This window comes from Choloepus didactylus, chromosome 3, assembly GCF_015220235.1.
Source record: "Choloepus didactylus isolate mChoDid1 chromosome 3, mChoDid1.pri, whole genome shotgun sequence".
In the NCBI taxonomy this organism is placed as follows: Eukaryota; Metazoa; Chordata; class Mammalia; order Pilosa; family Megalonychidae; genus Choloepus; species Choloepus didactylus.
In genome coordinates, this window is record NC_051309.1 from 215,658,588 (window position 1) to 215,676,304 (window position 17,717).

Below are 17,717 nucleotides of genomic sequence, written 5' to 3' on the forward strand. Positions count from 1 at the left end.
TCCAGTAATAGGAAAGTAACACATTATTTAAGTTTGCCCCCATGTTGAGCTGAAATCTATTATAAATGTACCATAAATACCTATCCTGTCTGAACCTTAATCAGATTATAATTCTAATTCTAAAACTTCTAGAAGATTATTTTTTAAAAACCTAAAATTTAAATTGGAGCTATAATACAGACAGTATAACAATTTAAAAAATATTAATTACATTGCCTATAAAGATCTTTTTGAGTTTGTGGCTATCTCTGTTATGTCAGGAATAGGTTAATCTTTTTCACAATTCAGAACTCATTCAGCATTTTAGAGCACTAATCACTGAAGGACAGTATTGGAAAGAGAAGTTAATGAACTTGCAAAACTGCCAAATAGCTATGTATGAATAAATTTAATATTTGCGAAAGGACACGATCCACCAGAATAAGAGCTATGAGGATTATGTATAATTATAAGTTACTTATATCTTTATATAAATATGGTTTTATTATTTTTAATAAAATTACTGTATTACATAATGCCCACAAGGTTGGAAAATATAAGATCAATTAGTTTTAAATATGTTAGACACGCTTTCAAAAATATGTTCAATGAGTTTTCAGGTAAAGTATCTCTAAAATTAATGCAATGGATCCACAGTTAATCTGAATAAAGAACCAAAATACACTAGAGTATTGACTACCTATATCTTACACATACAGACTGAATACAGGAAGATGGTGAAAATATTATTTGCTTTTAAGTGAAATTGGAATATTTCTTACCACTTATGTATCTTGAGAAAAATAACTGTCTTAAACTTTAGCCTTTCCTTCTGCTTACCTAGCCTATTTCAGAATTATGAACTGTTTGAGCTACATGATACGTAAGTCACAAAATGTAAAATTAAGGGATTGCAATAAAGTAATTCCAAGGTCCCTTTAAGTCTTAATATTTAATATTCACTAAAACTTGTATTAACAATTCTTGAGAAACTATTCAAATACTTTCCTTGGTCAAGATTTTATACACCAGAATTATTTAATAAACTAGAAACATGCTTGCTTCAGTTCCACAAGATTGAAAGCTTAAATTTTCATATAAAGCTTAATAATTATTCATTCCTATCAGAACTATACCAAGATGCTGCCAAAAAATCAGAGGGATTCAGAAAAGTTATTAAACATAATGAAAGCATAAGGGAATAATTTTTTGCCTAAACTCTAGTCAAATTATAAAAATGTTGCTTGTTTTAAGATTTGCAAACTTATCAAGGCAGAATGGGCACCCAGAGTTGTTTTTCTACCAAGATGCAACTGCTATTTTGACAGTTTCTCTTTCCTTATTCTTTGTAGCTAATAAGGTAAATCCCCATCAGTTCCTAAAAAGTGTGATCAGCAGCCTCCGCATCACCTGGGCATGTTTAGAAATGTAAATAATTGACCCCATCCTCACACAATTGAATCAGACACTCTGGAAGTGGGGACTGGCAATCTGTGTGTCAACAGGCCCTCCAGGTGATTTTTATTTAGACTAGTGTTGGAAAACCACAGGCCTAAAGTATTATAGAAAAATATGTATCTGTAAATAGAGCAGTGACCCCAGTTTATTCCCGTTATGTGAAAGAAGAAACATGGGAATTAAGTATGAAAAAGATTGTAATAATCTAAGAAGAGGGTGGAAAAAAGCTATAAAAAATAAGTACATTGCTCACTAACATGGATAATATTTATTTCCAAGCCTATTTAAAATAACCAGTGTTTCTGTTCATGACAATGAAACTTGAGGCCCACGGTGAAGAGTAATTTGTCTCTTCTATGCCCTTACAGACAGTAATGGAATGATCCATCTACATTCTCATCCTTTGACCATTTTCAAAAATCACATATACTTTTATGAAATAGTTTATTGGGATTACAGGTTCAGTCTGTGAACTACACTAAAGACTAAATAACTTGTATTTATTAACAATAGACTTTAACCAAGAAGATGAAGCCTCATACAAATGTCTCTTGGTGGGAATAGCCCTGATTCCTCATCTACAGGGCATAGTTCTGAATAAAATAATTCCCAGTAAACTCAGGCAAATTTATTTATAGTGGTGGCTGGGGGAAGGGTAGATTGTGCTTTATTATAGTCATATGATCAGTTGTTTGCATTAAGGCAGCCTGGCCTAACTGAATGAGCACAGGCCTTGGTGTCGATTTGGGTTCAGATTTTTTATTTCTAAAATACTGAGTTCCTAAACCATTAGAAAATTATATGAAAATGGGAATGATTATAAGATTGTTGCGAGGTTTAGAAACAGTATATATAAGGGGCCCAGCAGTGTCTGGTATATAGTAGGCATTCAATAAATAATAGTTATTAGTACTAATAAATCTTGAGAGGCTTTTCCTCTTACTGCCACCTTCTCTTTAAAGACGGTGAGGTGCAGCTTTTCTATAGGCTAAATTCTTTTCTGAAATTATTTTTCACTCATGCTGCTCAAAATGTTTTCTGAAGATCCCCCGTGTATTGAGAAGTTGAAGTAACTGAACTTTCAGTTCATATTATCCCAAATTAAATTTTTCTATTTATCCTGAACTGTTGTATAGAAACATGGTAAGAGTATTAATATTAAGTGAAGTAGTAGTCCTTCTTTCTTAGACTTTATACATCTAGCTAATAGGGCAATTTCTAAATTTTCAAAGAGAAGTTCTAGTCTTTTTTTGTATGTTTTTTTCAATTGTCATCTGAACAAATAGGTAGAATGGAGTGGGGCCATGGTGGTAGTAGGAGAAATTAATGTCCTTATCCACTTTCAATATGGTACAGTATAAGAGAGGGAGGACAAGAGGGGAAGAAGATTATAGGTGATGGAATTCTAGAATTCTATTTTTACACCTGGATTATAGCATAATATACCCTCTGTGGAGGTTTACTAAGCAGCAATAGATAAAATTTCATAACAAACTCAACCATACCCTCAAAATATTCTGCCCTATTGAAATTCTAGACTGACAGGCAGTATAAATCATGTTGCTACTGTGAAAAACCTAGAGATAAAATATACAGTCTCTAAAGTAATTTAGCAAACCACAAGGACTGTTTTGAATCTAGGTGTCTTGTACACATTCCTATCCTTATTCCTAAATCATTGCCTTATGGTTACGGTGTTTTTTTTTGGAGGGGGGGGCTGGGTAGTTTTGGCACTTAGGTGTATTCTTTTTGTAAAGTTGCTTGGAATATTTGAAACAGAAAGCTGAGGTTAATTTCTATGCAAGGGCAAAGAATTGCCACACAACTATTCTCTTATATCCCACCAAGAATTCAAACAGCAATGAAGAAGAAGCAATCAAGAATCTAAAAAGTATCTGCTATTTTGAGGACAGGGAGGAGAGGAGAAAAAATTTTCTGTAACAGCCAATTCACTCTACAGAATTTGTTGAAAACAGACCAACCAAATTACTACTGGGAACCATACCAGGCCAAAGATATTTTTATCTTATGGAATGTTTCTGCAATAGAATTTTATGTGCATAGATATATTTGCAATTGGCAAAATGCACATGTGCAAATACACTTTGAAATACACTTAAGTTACTCTTAAACAATGTCTTTGATTAAAAAAAAAAAGGCACCAATAGAAAGGTCTGGGGAGAAAGATGTCACTCCTTTAATCCTCTGCATTGGCAGTTATGGTGGCACTGGTTAATGGAGGACCAGGGTGCCTAAACAAATGTCTCTAATGCAAACACCTTAGATGCTGCTTCTCTTCCTCTCCAGTAATCAACCTTTGAACCATCTCAAGGCTTAAAGAAAAAAACCATTATGATGTCTGAACTGTGCTACAGGTCCTCTAAAACAGAACTGTACTGTTCACAGGTCAGAGTCCTTCCTGATTTTCTTTGTTAAATGTTATTTGTAACATAGGATGTTCAACAGAACCAAGAAAAAAAGGTCAAAGGTAGTACTTGATTTTCAGGGACTACTGCAATGATAGTTACTTAGTAATATAATTTATGGTTATTTCAGGAACAATGGAATTTCAGTAAGAGATGTTAATTTTGTAAATTCAGTTGTAACTAAATTAAATTTTATTGTCATTTGCCAGGTAGAATATAAGAAATGACTGCAGAATGTGTAGAAACAGGTAATGCTTCTTCCAATGAATGAGACTTCATATAGGTAATAAAATATTTTTTAAAACTTAAAACATAGGATAGTTATGTAGTTAGTGTACAATTTAGTCATAATAAGGACTAGAAACAAAATTCTATAGTGTGGCTAATGAGATAATACCATGTCGTAAAACTGACATTTCTGTGTTGTTCCTTTGGGTGTCATCACAGTTACATTAATAAGGTTACTTTTACTATGAAGAGAGACTCTATTACTCATACTTCACAATTCTGGTATTCTTCACCTATTTTTTTCTTTCATATTCTGATATAGAATTAAAAAAAAACCTTTTGAGTAGGAGGGAAGCTTAGCTTCTAGCACAATCTTGTACACTTTTCATACGAAGAAACCATACAACAAAAGTTAAATGACTTGCTCAGGGTCAGATCATGCATTGGCAGAATTAGGTCTTATTCTTTTTCAAATATTCTTTTAAAGGTTAAATAAATAGGGATTTGGTTTTGAGAATGACTTATTTCTCTCATTTCTGTTAGATTTATTTCTTTTGTAGCAGGCAATCAAAATAATCAGCCATTACTTTTCTCTATTTGCTACCTCTAGGCAACAACCTCATCAAATCCCCATCAAATAATTACTAAAATCCTGAGAAAGAACCATTTTCTCTAGGTAAAAATAATAGTTCTGATTATAGAATTAGATAAAAGAGATTCTGACTTTAATCAGATCAAATAAAATAATCAGGTTTATACCATTATTTTGATAAAGTCAAAAACCAAAAAAAGCCCTTTTCCCCAGTCTTACATTTTTGGCAACTAACTTTTATCCACTAGAAACACTATTCTTAGAAAAGGATGATTTCCTCTTTCCTTTACCTCTATTATTTCCTTGGAAAAATGAAAACTTTGATTAGAACAACTCTTGTAGAACCTAAGTATATGGGGGTGAAATGAAAGGACTGATAACTGTTATTCAATCTGAAAAATAAGTCAACATTAAATAAGAACCTGTATATCCCATTTAAATTAGTTTTTCTTCATAATCATACCATAAACAACTTTACTATAGTAGCACTAGTTCTTTATGAATAAATACTTATCTACTGGTTGATGCCACTGGCCTCAACAAGAATGAGAAATTTCTCGCAAGGGATATCTGAAAGAAGAAAAAGCTTGGAAAGTATTTTACCAGAAAGCACCAATATGGGAAACTCCTTGATTAAGGATGGTAAATTACTAACTTTTTCTTTTAGCCTAAATTTAAACAAAATTCGATGCCCGAAGGAGCTACCTTCTCCCAGAAAACATGTTCTTAATCCTAATCCATTCCCATGGGTGTGAACCCATTATAAATTTGGATCCTTTAGAGCGGGTTACTTCAGTTAAGGTGTGGCCCACCTGAACAGGATGTGTCTTCATCATAATACTGGAGGCTTCAGAGAGAAGACCACAGAGGAAAAAGTCATGGGGAGCAGCCAGAAGCTGGTCGTCAACAGAACCCAGGAGAGAAAGGAGAAGCCACCACGTGCATTGCCACGTGACGGAAAAGCTAACGATCAAGGATGGCTGGCAGCCAGCCCCCCAGTATGCCAGTCTTCGGGCAGAAAGCATCGTATTGCTGATGCCTCGAATTTCAACTTCTCTAGCCTCAAAACTGTGAGCCAGTAATATTCCCATCGTTTAAGCCAATCCAGTGTATTTGTTTCAGCAGGCAGAAAACTAAACACTTTTTGACTCCTCTCTTTAAATGAGGAATACATATGTACCTGGAGGTCTTTACCAATTTCATAGATTCTGCAAAGGACTATGAGCTGGTCATAATTAAAATAAAAGAGGCAAACCCTTTATGGTTTTAAAACATATGCTTAAGTGAAACTATTTTGTATGATACCAAATTGTTGGATATGTGACATTACTCATTTGTCAAAACCCCTAGAACTGTATAAACAAAGAGTGAACCCAATGTAAACCATGGACTTTAGTTACTAATCATGTACTAATACTGGTCCAAAAACCACACCCATGTAAGAAGTTAATAACTGGGGAAACTATGTGTGTGTGGAGGGTATTATAGGAACTCTCTGTAGGTTCTGTGCAATTTCTCCGTAAACCCAAACTGCTCTAAAAATAAAGTTTATTTTAAAAAATTAAACCACAGTAACAAAAATATATATGCATAAGTGGATCCTGTTTTCTAATACCACCTCTCTCATTTTACAAGCACCAACAATTATGCCACCAATTATGGAAATATTCTAAGTTTAAGCCAACACTTTTAATTTTTAAATATTTAAACATTTTCATAAAATTTACAGATGCCATTCCATTAAAAAAATCTTCTTCAGCCCACATTTCTTTACTATATTTCTGATAGTATTGGCTCTTTTACTCTGGTTACTATAATTTATACATAGATAGGATCTTTCAGGATTCAAACATGGGACCTTTAATCTTTCAGAGCATACTTTTTTCTTAGAGATCATTAAAAAGCGACCTTAAAATGCACCCTTGATGGGAATGAAAAGAGAATTACGTATTTTTGTTTTTGGTGGAAGAATGATTAAAGCAGTTTTGGTTATATTTACAGAAGCAGCAATAAAGCTAACTTCATTTTTAAACAATTCTATTTACTATTTTATATTCTTTCAGCAAAGAATAGAGGCTGGTTAACTTGTAACTTAATAGCTCCTCACTGCCAACTCCTGCTCCCTTCTCCCCAATTTTTATTTTTTTCTAAAATCATCACATGCCTTGTGGTCCCAAGGACTTCTGACAGACTATGGGTCCTTCAGTGGGGAATCAATGCTTTAATCAATCAGGACTAGTGCTACCCTTTACTTGAACTTGGATTTGACTAAGTTGCTAAATGAATTACTCACTAATAACCATATATTTTTCTCATCATAAAGGTGTAGGTTCATGTTAATCAACGATTTTAATGGAGTCATAATCTTTCCCTATGGTTCTAGTACTCATTTACTCTTACAATGGCAGAGTCTTTGGAAAAAAATGAGATAACAGTAACAGAATTAGTAAAAAAAAGACTGAAAGAGATAATTTGTTAAAGCTTTTAAATACAGGCACCTTTCATCAGAGAATACAGTTACTTTAAAACACTTGGTTAAACTATCTAATATTTTGCCACTCCTGAACTGTATTACTTCATGAAAAAGGCCAATGCTTTTTTGAGGGAGGGACAAGGGAAGGAAAACTAGTAGGATAAACTGAATATTTGTACATTTAAAAATTAATATATTCATATATTTGCATTGTACATAAATTCAACAGAATTCAAAATGTCTTTGATGTTCCCTTGGTGTAACAACATAGTTCAAATTAAATAATATTTTGTCTAGATCAAGTATGATATCCAAGAAAAATAAAACTTCCACTTAAAATGGCGGATCTAAAATTGACACTAGGTATAGGATAGTGTGTATAGTATGTTTTCATCTGTATTTTTAAAAAGAATTATGTATTACATATATGCTTTTATATGCAGAGTAACTGTGGAAGGATACACAAGAAATTGGTAATATTGGTTGGTACTTTTCACAGTTTACCCATCTATACTTGTAAATTTTGTACTATCTGCATGTAGTCTTTATTCAAAAATATTGATTAAAAAATCTACTGAAATAAATTTAAATTATTTTAAAATTCATGACAAATTAAGAAAAAAGACTTATGGTTTTACAATACCCAAGAAAATATACCATTAACACATATTTTGTTTTTCTAAGATCCACCTACATGTATTTGGGTATATTTACTTTACGACAGAGTAACTGTCATCTAAAAATCCAATTTCCGTATGACATTACATTGGGAAAAATATATTTTCCCTTTACCTCGACACAGCATCGTGGACTCTGCATTGAGATAGCAAGCTAACGTCCTTATATTCTTCCTCTGATGTGCTTAGACTTTAGCCATCATTTCTCCATAAAATTCAAGAAATCTTTAAGGAAATTTCAGAAACATTTTAAGAATCTTGTTTGGTAGTGATAAATATTATACCTGTATTATTCTGTAGGCAGGGGATCAAATTTTAAATTCTCTTTGTGGTTTACTTTAGATTTTATCCTGCCAAAAATACTTGGTGTTTTGGTAAACGCAGATTTCAAACCATGTGGTAACTAAGCAGAACCCTTATATAAAGCTTGGGATAAGGGTTTCATAAAAAATTCCAATGAAAGACATTTTAGAAATAAGAAGAATAAAAGGATACCACATTTGTGAAAAAATTAATTTCAGAAAACCACTTGAAAAATTCAAATTAGATTCTATTCATTTAAAAATTAAAATAAATTATAAAACAAAATTTAAAGGAATGATAATACATACATCAGATTCCAATGGTAGCTGCTCATTAAAAACGAGTATCTGAGGTTTTATCCCAATCTCATCTTCTTCAAATTGTGCAGCTCAGATAAATGTTTATTTTACTGAAAATATTTGCAAAATTACAATATAAATACATGATATTAAGATAGGGTGACTATATATAATGTATTCTTATCCATATATATAAAATGAATGCAGTAAATATAGCACACTCTTGATGATTGTTAGTACACAGTGTTTTTTAGGGAAGTACATACAGCCTATTATTAAGCAACAATTATCTAGCTTTCAAATGTACATCCTAGGAAGTTTTTAGGATAGAAGGATACACTAAATCCCCCAATACCCTTTTTTAGTTGGTGAAGGTCAGTACTTCTGCAAATTTTGAAATAATAAACTTATTTTAGCACCTGTTCTTAAGCATTTTCTTAACTTGAAACTCTTTAGTCCTTGTTTTCTTAATAATGCTACATCAGCTAAGCACATTTTAAATTCCAGTACAGTGTCATGTACTGTCTTTTCATTATTACCCAAATACACATCAACAATGTAATAGAACCATTAAAATTTTTTGCCTGCACAAGTTCTTAGAATTTTAACTTTCAGGGTATTATGGGGAATCTCAACTACATATAGTCTCAACTGTAATGCTAATCTGGGCTAGAAATAGGTTTTTATTGATTCTAGTCCTTTAAGAATACACATATGAACTCTAAAATTCATTGTTAAGTATATTGGGCTTTGTTTCAAAAGCATCTTCTACCTTCTCCATTAAACCAATTTAACGGAAACCTGTTACTCAACAGTTTCAACACAAACATACGCATGCAAAGAGATCACCTTACAGATTCTAACTACATAGTTACTAAGACACATTCCACCTGTCAAGTGGCATAAATATACATCTGTTATATACAAAAGGTAAAGTGCATTATTAAATTAGTGAACTGACAGAATGTCTGCCTGGACCATATAGCTTTCAAATAGACAAATGTGAAATTCTCCCATTAGAACCAATTCTTTCAAGAGGTTCCAACTAACTTTTCCACCCTGTCACTTTTTTTTTTTTTTTTTTTGGCCATGCTCTTTAGTGCAAATAAGCCTGTGTTTGACTCAAGGTAAGGGACATGGCAGGTTGGGGCTTTAACAAGGAAAATTATAAAATGTGGCAGAACTTTCATACCATTATAATACATTGCATCTTTTGCATATAAGCAACAGATTAGTGCTGCTTGCAATTGCTAGGAGAACGCTGCCAACTCTTATGAGGAACCCGTTTCCAAATTTCCTATTATTAGCTTATATTATTACAGTTTTGAGACTGTACCACATTATGCTTGAATTATTATGTGCAAACATCATCAGTATTTTTAAAATTATACAGTGAACTAGTAATTTTGGTTACTAACTTTAATGCTTATTTTTTTTACTTCTAACACGAGAGTTTAATGCCTTCAGAGTTTAATGCCATCAAGGCAGAGAGCCTATTTTTTTGAAGAATACCATGTACACTTGCAGCTTCATTTATATTATAAATGACAATAAATAAAATATATTGCACAGATAAGAATAGAAGCTTATTTTACAAGATACATGGCAATACCCATCCTAATACCAGAGTTTTGAACTGGATCTTATTTGTTAGATTATGGCTAATGAATGGTCAGGAATTTTCAGTATCAAAAAATCATAGCATCATTTTACTTTTCCATGAATTATACATTAACTATGGAAAAATGAAACAAAAGGACTGGCAGATGGCCTATTGATTCTAGAGTGTATTCAATTGCCAGTACATATGCATCTATCCAATCTGCAGCCTTGAGATGGCAAAAACTTTGAAGTATACATACAAGGTAGAAATTTGGCTGCTTAACTAAATTCCTTACTTAAATAATTAATGTAAAATTAAACAATATTTATATATAATGAATTAAAGATATCTATCTTTAAGTGTGACAGTGTATGTATGTACATATTTATGTACGTGTGTATACACGTAGACACACACACACTCAAATCTTAGATTAAAAATCAAAAAAGAAATCACTTAGAACTAACTGAAATAAATATTCTGGAGAGGAAGATATGAGACAGTATATAGTCACAGTAATAGTGATAGAACAATCAAATACTGGACTATTCATTCACAGCTCCAATGTGCCCAAATCAGACAGGTTGATTATCATTAACAGGCACTATGAGGGGCAGCAATAACAATCAGTAGTACAGTAATTCAAGTGCACACCACTCCTTCATGTACGAAAAGCCTACATAGTTATTGTAGCAAGCCTACATAGTTATTTTACAGTTAGGACTGTTTAAAAAGCCTTGCTACTTTTAGAGTCTCAACATCCACCATTTGCTATTAACTCCACTACTAACATTATCTTCTAACCTTCAGTTGTTCCATAGTGATCCAGATGGTCCACACTTATAATCAACTAACGAGATGCCTTCATACTATCTGAGGAAATGTGAAATACAATCTGCAATGTATTTGAGGAAACCTCTGGAAGAAAAAAATTTGTTAAAATAATTTTGAATTACTTATAGAAAAGGGGAGCTACATTCTGATCTCAATCCATGCAGCCAACTCTCATCAACGAGAGCTATATTTGGGGGTTGAAATCAGTGTCTGGCTCTTAAGCATGATAACATGGACTTACTGTGTAGGTGGTGACTAAAGCCAAGATAAAAGACTATAATTTCATTCAGAATAAAATGTAGCTCAACAGATGAAATTTCAGTCAGTTATTATAGGTTGGGTTGGTACACATATACACTATATCCACTTGTTTAAAAAAGTGTATAGGTAATGAAAAATTATTGTTGGCAGTTTCTGGAAAGTCATGTTTAATACAGGTAAATGGGTGACTCTTGTGTAATGTAAAGCTCTAAGTATCATAAACAGCACCTTGGAAAATGCCTGAATTTTCCTTTCAAATATGTCTATAACCAATCTTCAAATAATATTTTTCCCAGCCTGAAAATTTGTACTTTAAATGCTTTTCAGAAAAATAAAATGCTTTTTCTGGAATTATAATACCTGTAAAAGTCAGGTTTATATTGGAAGTGTTGACACAGTTTTAAGGGTAGCATTTGCAAAAGTGCTACTAAAATATATTATTACAGATGTATTTTTATATCAGTTAACTGGTGCACCAACCCCTCTGAAATAGTCCTAAAGAGGAAGCATAAAAAAACAACACCTTGAATCCATGATATATTTTGGGAAAAAAAAATCTCACAAGCTAGCATGAAATTAGCACGAAAAGCTAAAACATTAAGATTTCCATAACAAAGCCATAGGATGAAGCCTCCCAACATGTGACATAAAACAATTCCTGAAACTGTGGAAAGTCAATACAAGTATATGGTACAATAAGTAGAGGTGAAGATGGCCTTGAACTAGCTTAGAATAACCAACTAAAACTCTCCCATGGCTTTGATATGGCAATTATAAACTGTAGGGTTACCACAAAATTTGAAATTATAAAATACTATAGTAACTCTTAAATATTATAACACTGCATTTTTAAGGTTGAATTACCTAATAAGATTTGATCCTTTAATGATACTGTTTAAAATTCAGTTATCCAACAGACAATTACTTCTACTTGCATTTTTGTAAGTAAATACATTTATAGTATGCTTAAAGTCAATTTCTGTTTCTGTGGCAACGGTCCTACAGTTAAACTTAGCAGCTTTTAATGAACTAGGAATGGAATTCTTTTTTGGGAACTTGTTAAATAAAAATTCACACTTTCATATTAAATACGTATCTTTTTCAGGACTATGTCATAGTGCAATGTAAATCTTATTGTATTTAGAAGGTTAGAATGTCACATTTTGTGCTGATCTGCATACTTCAATAGTCTGGAGCAGTTGAAGCAGCTAAACTATTTAGCTCTGGGAAGGTTGGAATTCCCATAAAAATTATAGTCATCTATGTATAGCATAACATTAGCATCAAACTCCGTGAAGTAAATTTTACTAGAGGTATTACTAAAAACAAAGGGCCAAAAATGAGGAAAAACTTCTTCAAATGATTATGGATCAGTATTTATAGCCAATTTAGGATTTAAAATTTTGCCTGATGGAGTTCAATTTCACGCTAGTCGAGGCATTCTTGTTCTTCACCACTGGCCCTTCTGCCATCCATTCTCTTTTCTTTATGGCTGTTGCAAATTTTCCTCATCTCTTCTTCATACTTGATAAAATTTTCCCCAAACCTTGTCCATGCTTTGAATGGAACAGTAATAGTATTACGGTAAGGTGGCCTCACCTCACTTACCTTCAGGAAAATGCCATATTTATTAGAGCCCACATCAAAGTAGAACCTTTTATTGTCCACTCTGAAAGAAGTCCCCTCTGGGAGTTCAAGTGGGTCATCGTCTCCACCTCTTCGTTCTTCTATGTCCCCTTCGCCATAATCTTCAATTAGCTGAACCAAGGCATCACGAAATTCAATCATTCCTTGAGCTGGGAGGACAATAGTCTGCTCTTGGCCCAAACTGTGGCCAAAATAACCTATCATGCCAGACCCCCGCATCATGGTCTGTCTAATCCTTAGGAACCGTCCTCGTTGATTTTCCTTTAGGTCTAGATAATATTTCCTATTGTCCCTCTCTATATAGTCCGTTTTGAGGACACTGAGGGGGTGCTCTTCGGATCCCACTGAGACTGGCGGGGAGGGTGCCGAGTGCTTCTGTCTCCTCCTGGAGCTTTGCTCTTTGCTGTGGCCAAGCTCCTGCCGGTGGCCTTTCAGGCCCAGGTGGGCGTAGTGCTCAATGAAGTCCCCTAGACAATCCTTCAGCTCCGCTGCCACAGACAGAGAGAGGGTCAGTTTACTCTTTCTGATATTGTCCTGCCGGCCTCTCCCTATCCAGACTTCGGCTATCTTGAGAAATCGGCCCCGGGAGCTTTGCTTCACGTCTAGGTAAAACCTCTTTTTCTGGATGTCCACTCGTTTGGAGGCCAGCTCCTGGATTTCGGCTACGCCCCCCGCCTGATTAGGGGTGGCTGAAGCTGCGTAGTGGGGGTAGTGGGAGTGCTGGGCCTGGGGATAGAGTCTACTCTTGCTTAGGCCAGAGCCCCCTACATTCTTGCCTCCGCGGCCGCGGCCGCCGCCGCCGCCACCTCCCCTTCGCCTGGCTCTTTCCATCTTCAGCTGCAAGTGACAAACAGACACACGGGGAGGGGTGGGGGAGGGGTGTTGAGAACAATCGCAGACTCCCCTCGGCCTGCGCTGTCCCCACCGCCACCTGGGACCCCCGCACCGGGCCCCACGCACCCGGTGCGGTCCCCGCAGCGCCCGGCTCCCACCTCTGCCGTGACGGTCTGCGGGCCGTGCGGCGTCCTCCCGGCTTCCGCGCAGCTCGCGCACAGCCTCCCTCTGCCGCCCGGTCCTCCCGCTCCGGCTCCCACACGCCGCTGGGCCGCTCGCCCCGGGCTCGGCAGCCCCGGGGTCCCCGACCCGCGGACACTCACATCAGCTCTGCCATCACCGCCGCCGCCGATGCCCTTCACGACCGCCGCCGCCAGCTCTCGGCCCCTCCGCTGCAGGCCGCTGCAGCCGCCGCCCCCCCGCCTCCTCCCCCGCCGCCGCCGCGCGCACTGCCCCCCTCCGGAAGCAGCCGGGCAGGGCATCGCCTGCGGCGCCCACACCGCAAGCCGCCCCTCCTGCAGCCGCCGCGTGGGCCGCCCTCTCCTCCAGCACCCGCCGGACACCCGCCGGGGAGGGGCGGCGGAGGGCGGAGAGGGCGGCGGGGGCGGAGAGCGGGCAGCGAACAACCGCCTCCCCTCGCTCAGCTTCTGAGGGGAAGAGGAGAGTCTCGCTCTGTTCCTCCGGGCGCGCCCACACCCAAGCCCGGCGCTCGGGGTGGAGCGTGAGTGTGAAGTGACCGGGCAGGTGTGAAGAAGGGAATAAGATCCGGGGTGCAGGGAGTATTCCGACTTCTCCCACATTCCGCCGGGATGGTGGACTCTGGCGGCCGACCAACAAGGGCAGAAACTACACTTCCCGACGTGCTTAGCGGCGGCGAGGATCCCTGCGCATGCGTTCCGCGTCGCGCAGGCCCACGCGGGCTGGACCGTGGTGGGAGAGCTACAATCGCTGCGCGGAGGGTGTGCGGAGGAAGGGCGTGGGACCTGCTCCAGGCGGGACTGGGGCGGAGCGGGGTTGCGGAATACCCGCCTCCAAGAGCGGATGTGCAGTAAGTTCGCCGATGACCGCCTGTTTGCTCTCTGCAGCGCGGGAATGAAGTTTGTTGAATTAATGTCCAGCCTGGATGCCGGGGTTCCTGGCCCTGCTGTCGTGGCGCTCCATAAGTCATCCAGCTGAAGGAGAAGACCCACGGGACTGGCTCTTCCCAGGGTAACGTGTCCTGCCCACCCCTGCTTCCCCCAACTCCAGAACCTGCGGTAGAGCTCCAGCTCTTCCCGGCTTCTCAGACACTGGAGGTGCTTAGTCCCGCAGAGCAGGCCTCTGGCTTGGGTGTGGAAGATTCCTTAGAAACCCACATCCCCTCTTCCTCTTCGGAGCACCCAGGAAAAGAGGCCCGGGCTGCCGACAGGTCTTCTCAAAGCTTGCGTGAAAAGAAGCGTGCCACTCCGCGCCTGCCGGTCCCTGCTTGTGCGACCGGTTTCCTGTCGTGTGCCCTTAGGATTCTGTCTTTCGTGTACGTCCTTTTACTGCCGCAGTTATTGAGCCACTTCACGTTTTCACAAAGTCGGGGGAAGGAAAGAATCTGTTGTCTATAACTTATCAAGTTATGTTGGATTTATTAAATTCAAATCATTCAGTCCTTAATGATATTTTTCTTGGCTGGATCTAAGTTGTTTTCTGGAGTTTCCTGGATAGGTTTGAGTATGTAAAAATACTACCCTGATTTGAAGAGGGTAATAAAATCCTTGGAATGCTAATATAGGAGTCTTTAGCGTACTTCGGTCTTTGTATAGTTTCGTCTCTTGATTTTTTTAGAGGTCGAGATCCGGATGGGTAGGGCAGTTCAGGTTTTGATGTCATTGAACAAATTGGTTGAGGTTGGCTGTAGTCATCCTTTTACTCAACAAATATTTGTTGAATATTAATATTAGATACTAATAATATGGAATGATAATATTGACTATTGGATATTATTGAATATCTCTAGGCACTAGGGATATCAACAATGAAGGAAAAAAAGATAATCTCAGCCTTTGGAGATTACATTTTAGTGGTGAAAGACGGTCAAATGCATAGTGTGCCTGCAGGTAAATATCCTTTGGAGAATAATGTAGGAAAGAAGTTGAAGAGTGTGGGGTGGGGATGGAGAATGACAGTTTTACAACAAGGTGGTCAGGAAAGCCTTTTGGAGCAGGTGATTTTTGAGGAAACAAGGAGCTAGTCATATGGCTCTTGGGGGCAAAGCAAGTGCAAAAGCCCTGAGGTAAGCTTGGGTGGTGTGTTCAAGATCAGTGACACAGACTGGTGAACAAGAGCAGAGTGAAATAAGAGGTGGTGATTAGGTCAGAGAGGAAAAGACAAGGGACAGATTGTGTGGCCAGACCTTTGTTGTAGGCCATTTTGAAGATTTGGGGGCTTTTACTCTGAGGGAAGTAGGAAGCTGTTGGAGAGTTTTGTTAGAGAAATGACAGGATCTGAATTACGTTTTTAACCAGAACCACTCTGTTTGGAGACTAGAGTTACAGGAGCCAACAGGTGAGAGGTAATGGTGGCTCCCTCCAGGGTTGCAGCATTGGAGGTGGTGAGGGTAGGATTTTGGCTGTATTTTGAAGGTAGAGCCAACGATATTTTCTGATAGGTTAGACGTAGGCTGTGAAAGAAATAGAGGAGTCAGGATGACTCCAAGGATTTTGGCCTGAGCAACTGGTAGGATGGAGGTGCACTTACTGAATTGAGGAATTGTAGCAGTTTGGGGGAACTTTATACCTATTGAGTGTGCTATGCCCAGTAGGTAGGTATTCAAGTATCTAGTAAATAAATATGCAAGTTTGAAGTTCAGAGGAGTGTTCTGAACTATTTTGGAAGTCATCAGTGTACTATCAGTTTGATGCTTTAAAGCCATCAGACTGGATGTGATCTCCAAGGGAGATCCTCAGATGGAGAAGAGAACAAGTCTATGAACTGAATCCTGAAGCATTGTGATGCTTAGAATTTGATGAGGTGAGAAATGACCATTAAAGAGCACAGAGAAGGAACTGTTATTGATGTAGGTGGAGAATCAAGAGAGAAGCCTAATAAAAGTATTGTAAGAAGAAGGATGTGATTAATTGTGCTATATGCTGATACATTGAGTCTGATGAGAACTGAGAATTGATTATAGGATTTGGCAGCATGAAGGTCATTGGTAAACTTGACAAGATTCCTTTTGGTGGAGTGCAGTAGTTAAGTGGGTTCAAAAGAGAATGGAAGGTGTGGAAACAGATGTTAGTATAGATGACTCTTTGAGGTGTTCTGCCTTAAAGGAAATGTTATGGATTGAATCATGTATCCCACAAAGATGTATTCAAGTCCCAACCTATGGTCTTATGGATGTGAAGTCATTTGTAAATAGGATCTTTGAATATTCTATTAAGATGAGGCCAAACTGAATCAGAGGAGCCTTTAATCTAATAGTACTGGAGTCCTTATAAGCAATGGAAATTTGGGCACAGCAATAGGAGCAGGTGGACACAGAGGAGATAGATGGCTATGTGACAGAGACGGAGATTGAATTATGGATTGCTGGTAAGGCACCACCAGAATGCTATAGACTTTGGAGAAAGCATGGCCTGCTGACACCTTGATTTTGGACTTTTAGTCTCCCAAACTATGAGACAGTAAATTCCTGTTATTTTAAATCAGTCTGTGGTATTTGTTAAAGCAGGTCTGGAAAACTAAGAATGGGGGGAAGAAGACTGGGGAAGTTATCCTGAGAGTTGATTTTTTGTTTTTTAAAGTGGGAGAAATTATAGCATGCTTATTACTGAAGGGAATTTTCTGGTGGTTAAGTAGAGAGAAAATAGATGATTTCAGGAGAGAGGCACAAATAAAAATTGCTGGAGCAATTTCATTGAGTAGATAAGAAGGCATGGAATCTAGTGTGCACATGGAAGGGTTGGATTTAGGAACATATCTGCAATTACAGAAGGGAAGGTAGATTATAGGGACCCAAGTGCTTTTATGTGAGTAAATGTTTGGGTAGGAGCTTATGGAAGTTCTTTTTGATTGTGTCTGTTTTTTAAGTCAAATCTGAAGTCAAATGAGAGTGAGGATGGAGAAAGAGA

At 37.7% G+C, this 17,717-nt stretch overlaps 2 protein-coding genes across 7 annotated transcripts in view; one reads left to right on the forward strand and one right to left on the reverse strand.

Moving 5' to 3' along the window:
* PURG (purine rich element binding protein G) overlaps positions 1-13,985 on the reverse strand; it is a 35,865-nt gene extending 21,880 nt beyond the window's left edge. The window contains exons 1-3 of one of the 3 annotated variants that reach the window (XR_005216041.1): positions 13,938-13,985; positions 12,742-13,617; positions 8,445-8,545 (exon numbers count right to left, since the gene is read on the reverse strand). Coding sequence is in view for 2 of the 3 variants with exons in the window: in XM_037831305.1 (XP_037687233.1) it covers positions 12,562-13,611 (1,050 nt within the window). In the remaining variant the exon portion in view is untranslated. Of the gene's footprint in view, positions 1-8,444; positions 8,546-8,575; positions 13,618-13,937 lie in introns of those variants that run through there. The other 2 variants (XM_037831306.1, XM_037831305.1) reach the window with 2 other exon arrangements.
* A 544-nt stretch (positions 13,986-14,529) lies between these two features.
* The window catches only part of WRN (WRN RecQ like helicase), a 176,732-nt gene continuing 173,544 nt past the window's right edge, over positions 14,530-17,717 (forward strand). For 3 of the 4 annotated variants that reach the window (XM_037831309.1, XM_037831310.1, XM_037831311.1), the window contains exon 1: positions 14,530-14,823. The gene's annotated coding sequence lies outside the window, so the exon portion shown is untranslated. The remainder of the gene's footprint in view (positions 14,824-17,717) is intronic. The other variant, XM_037831313.1, reaches the window with a different exon arrangement.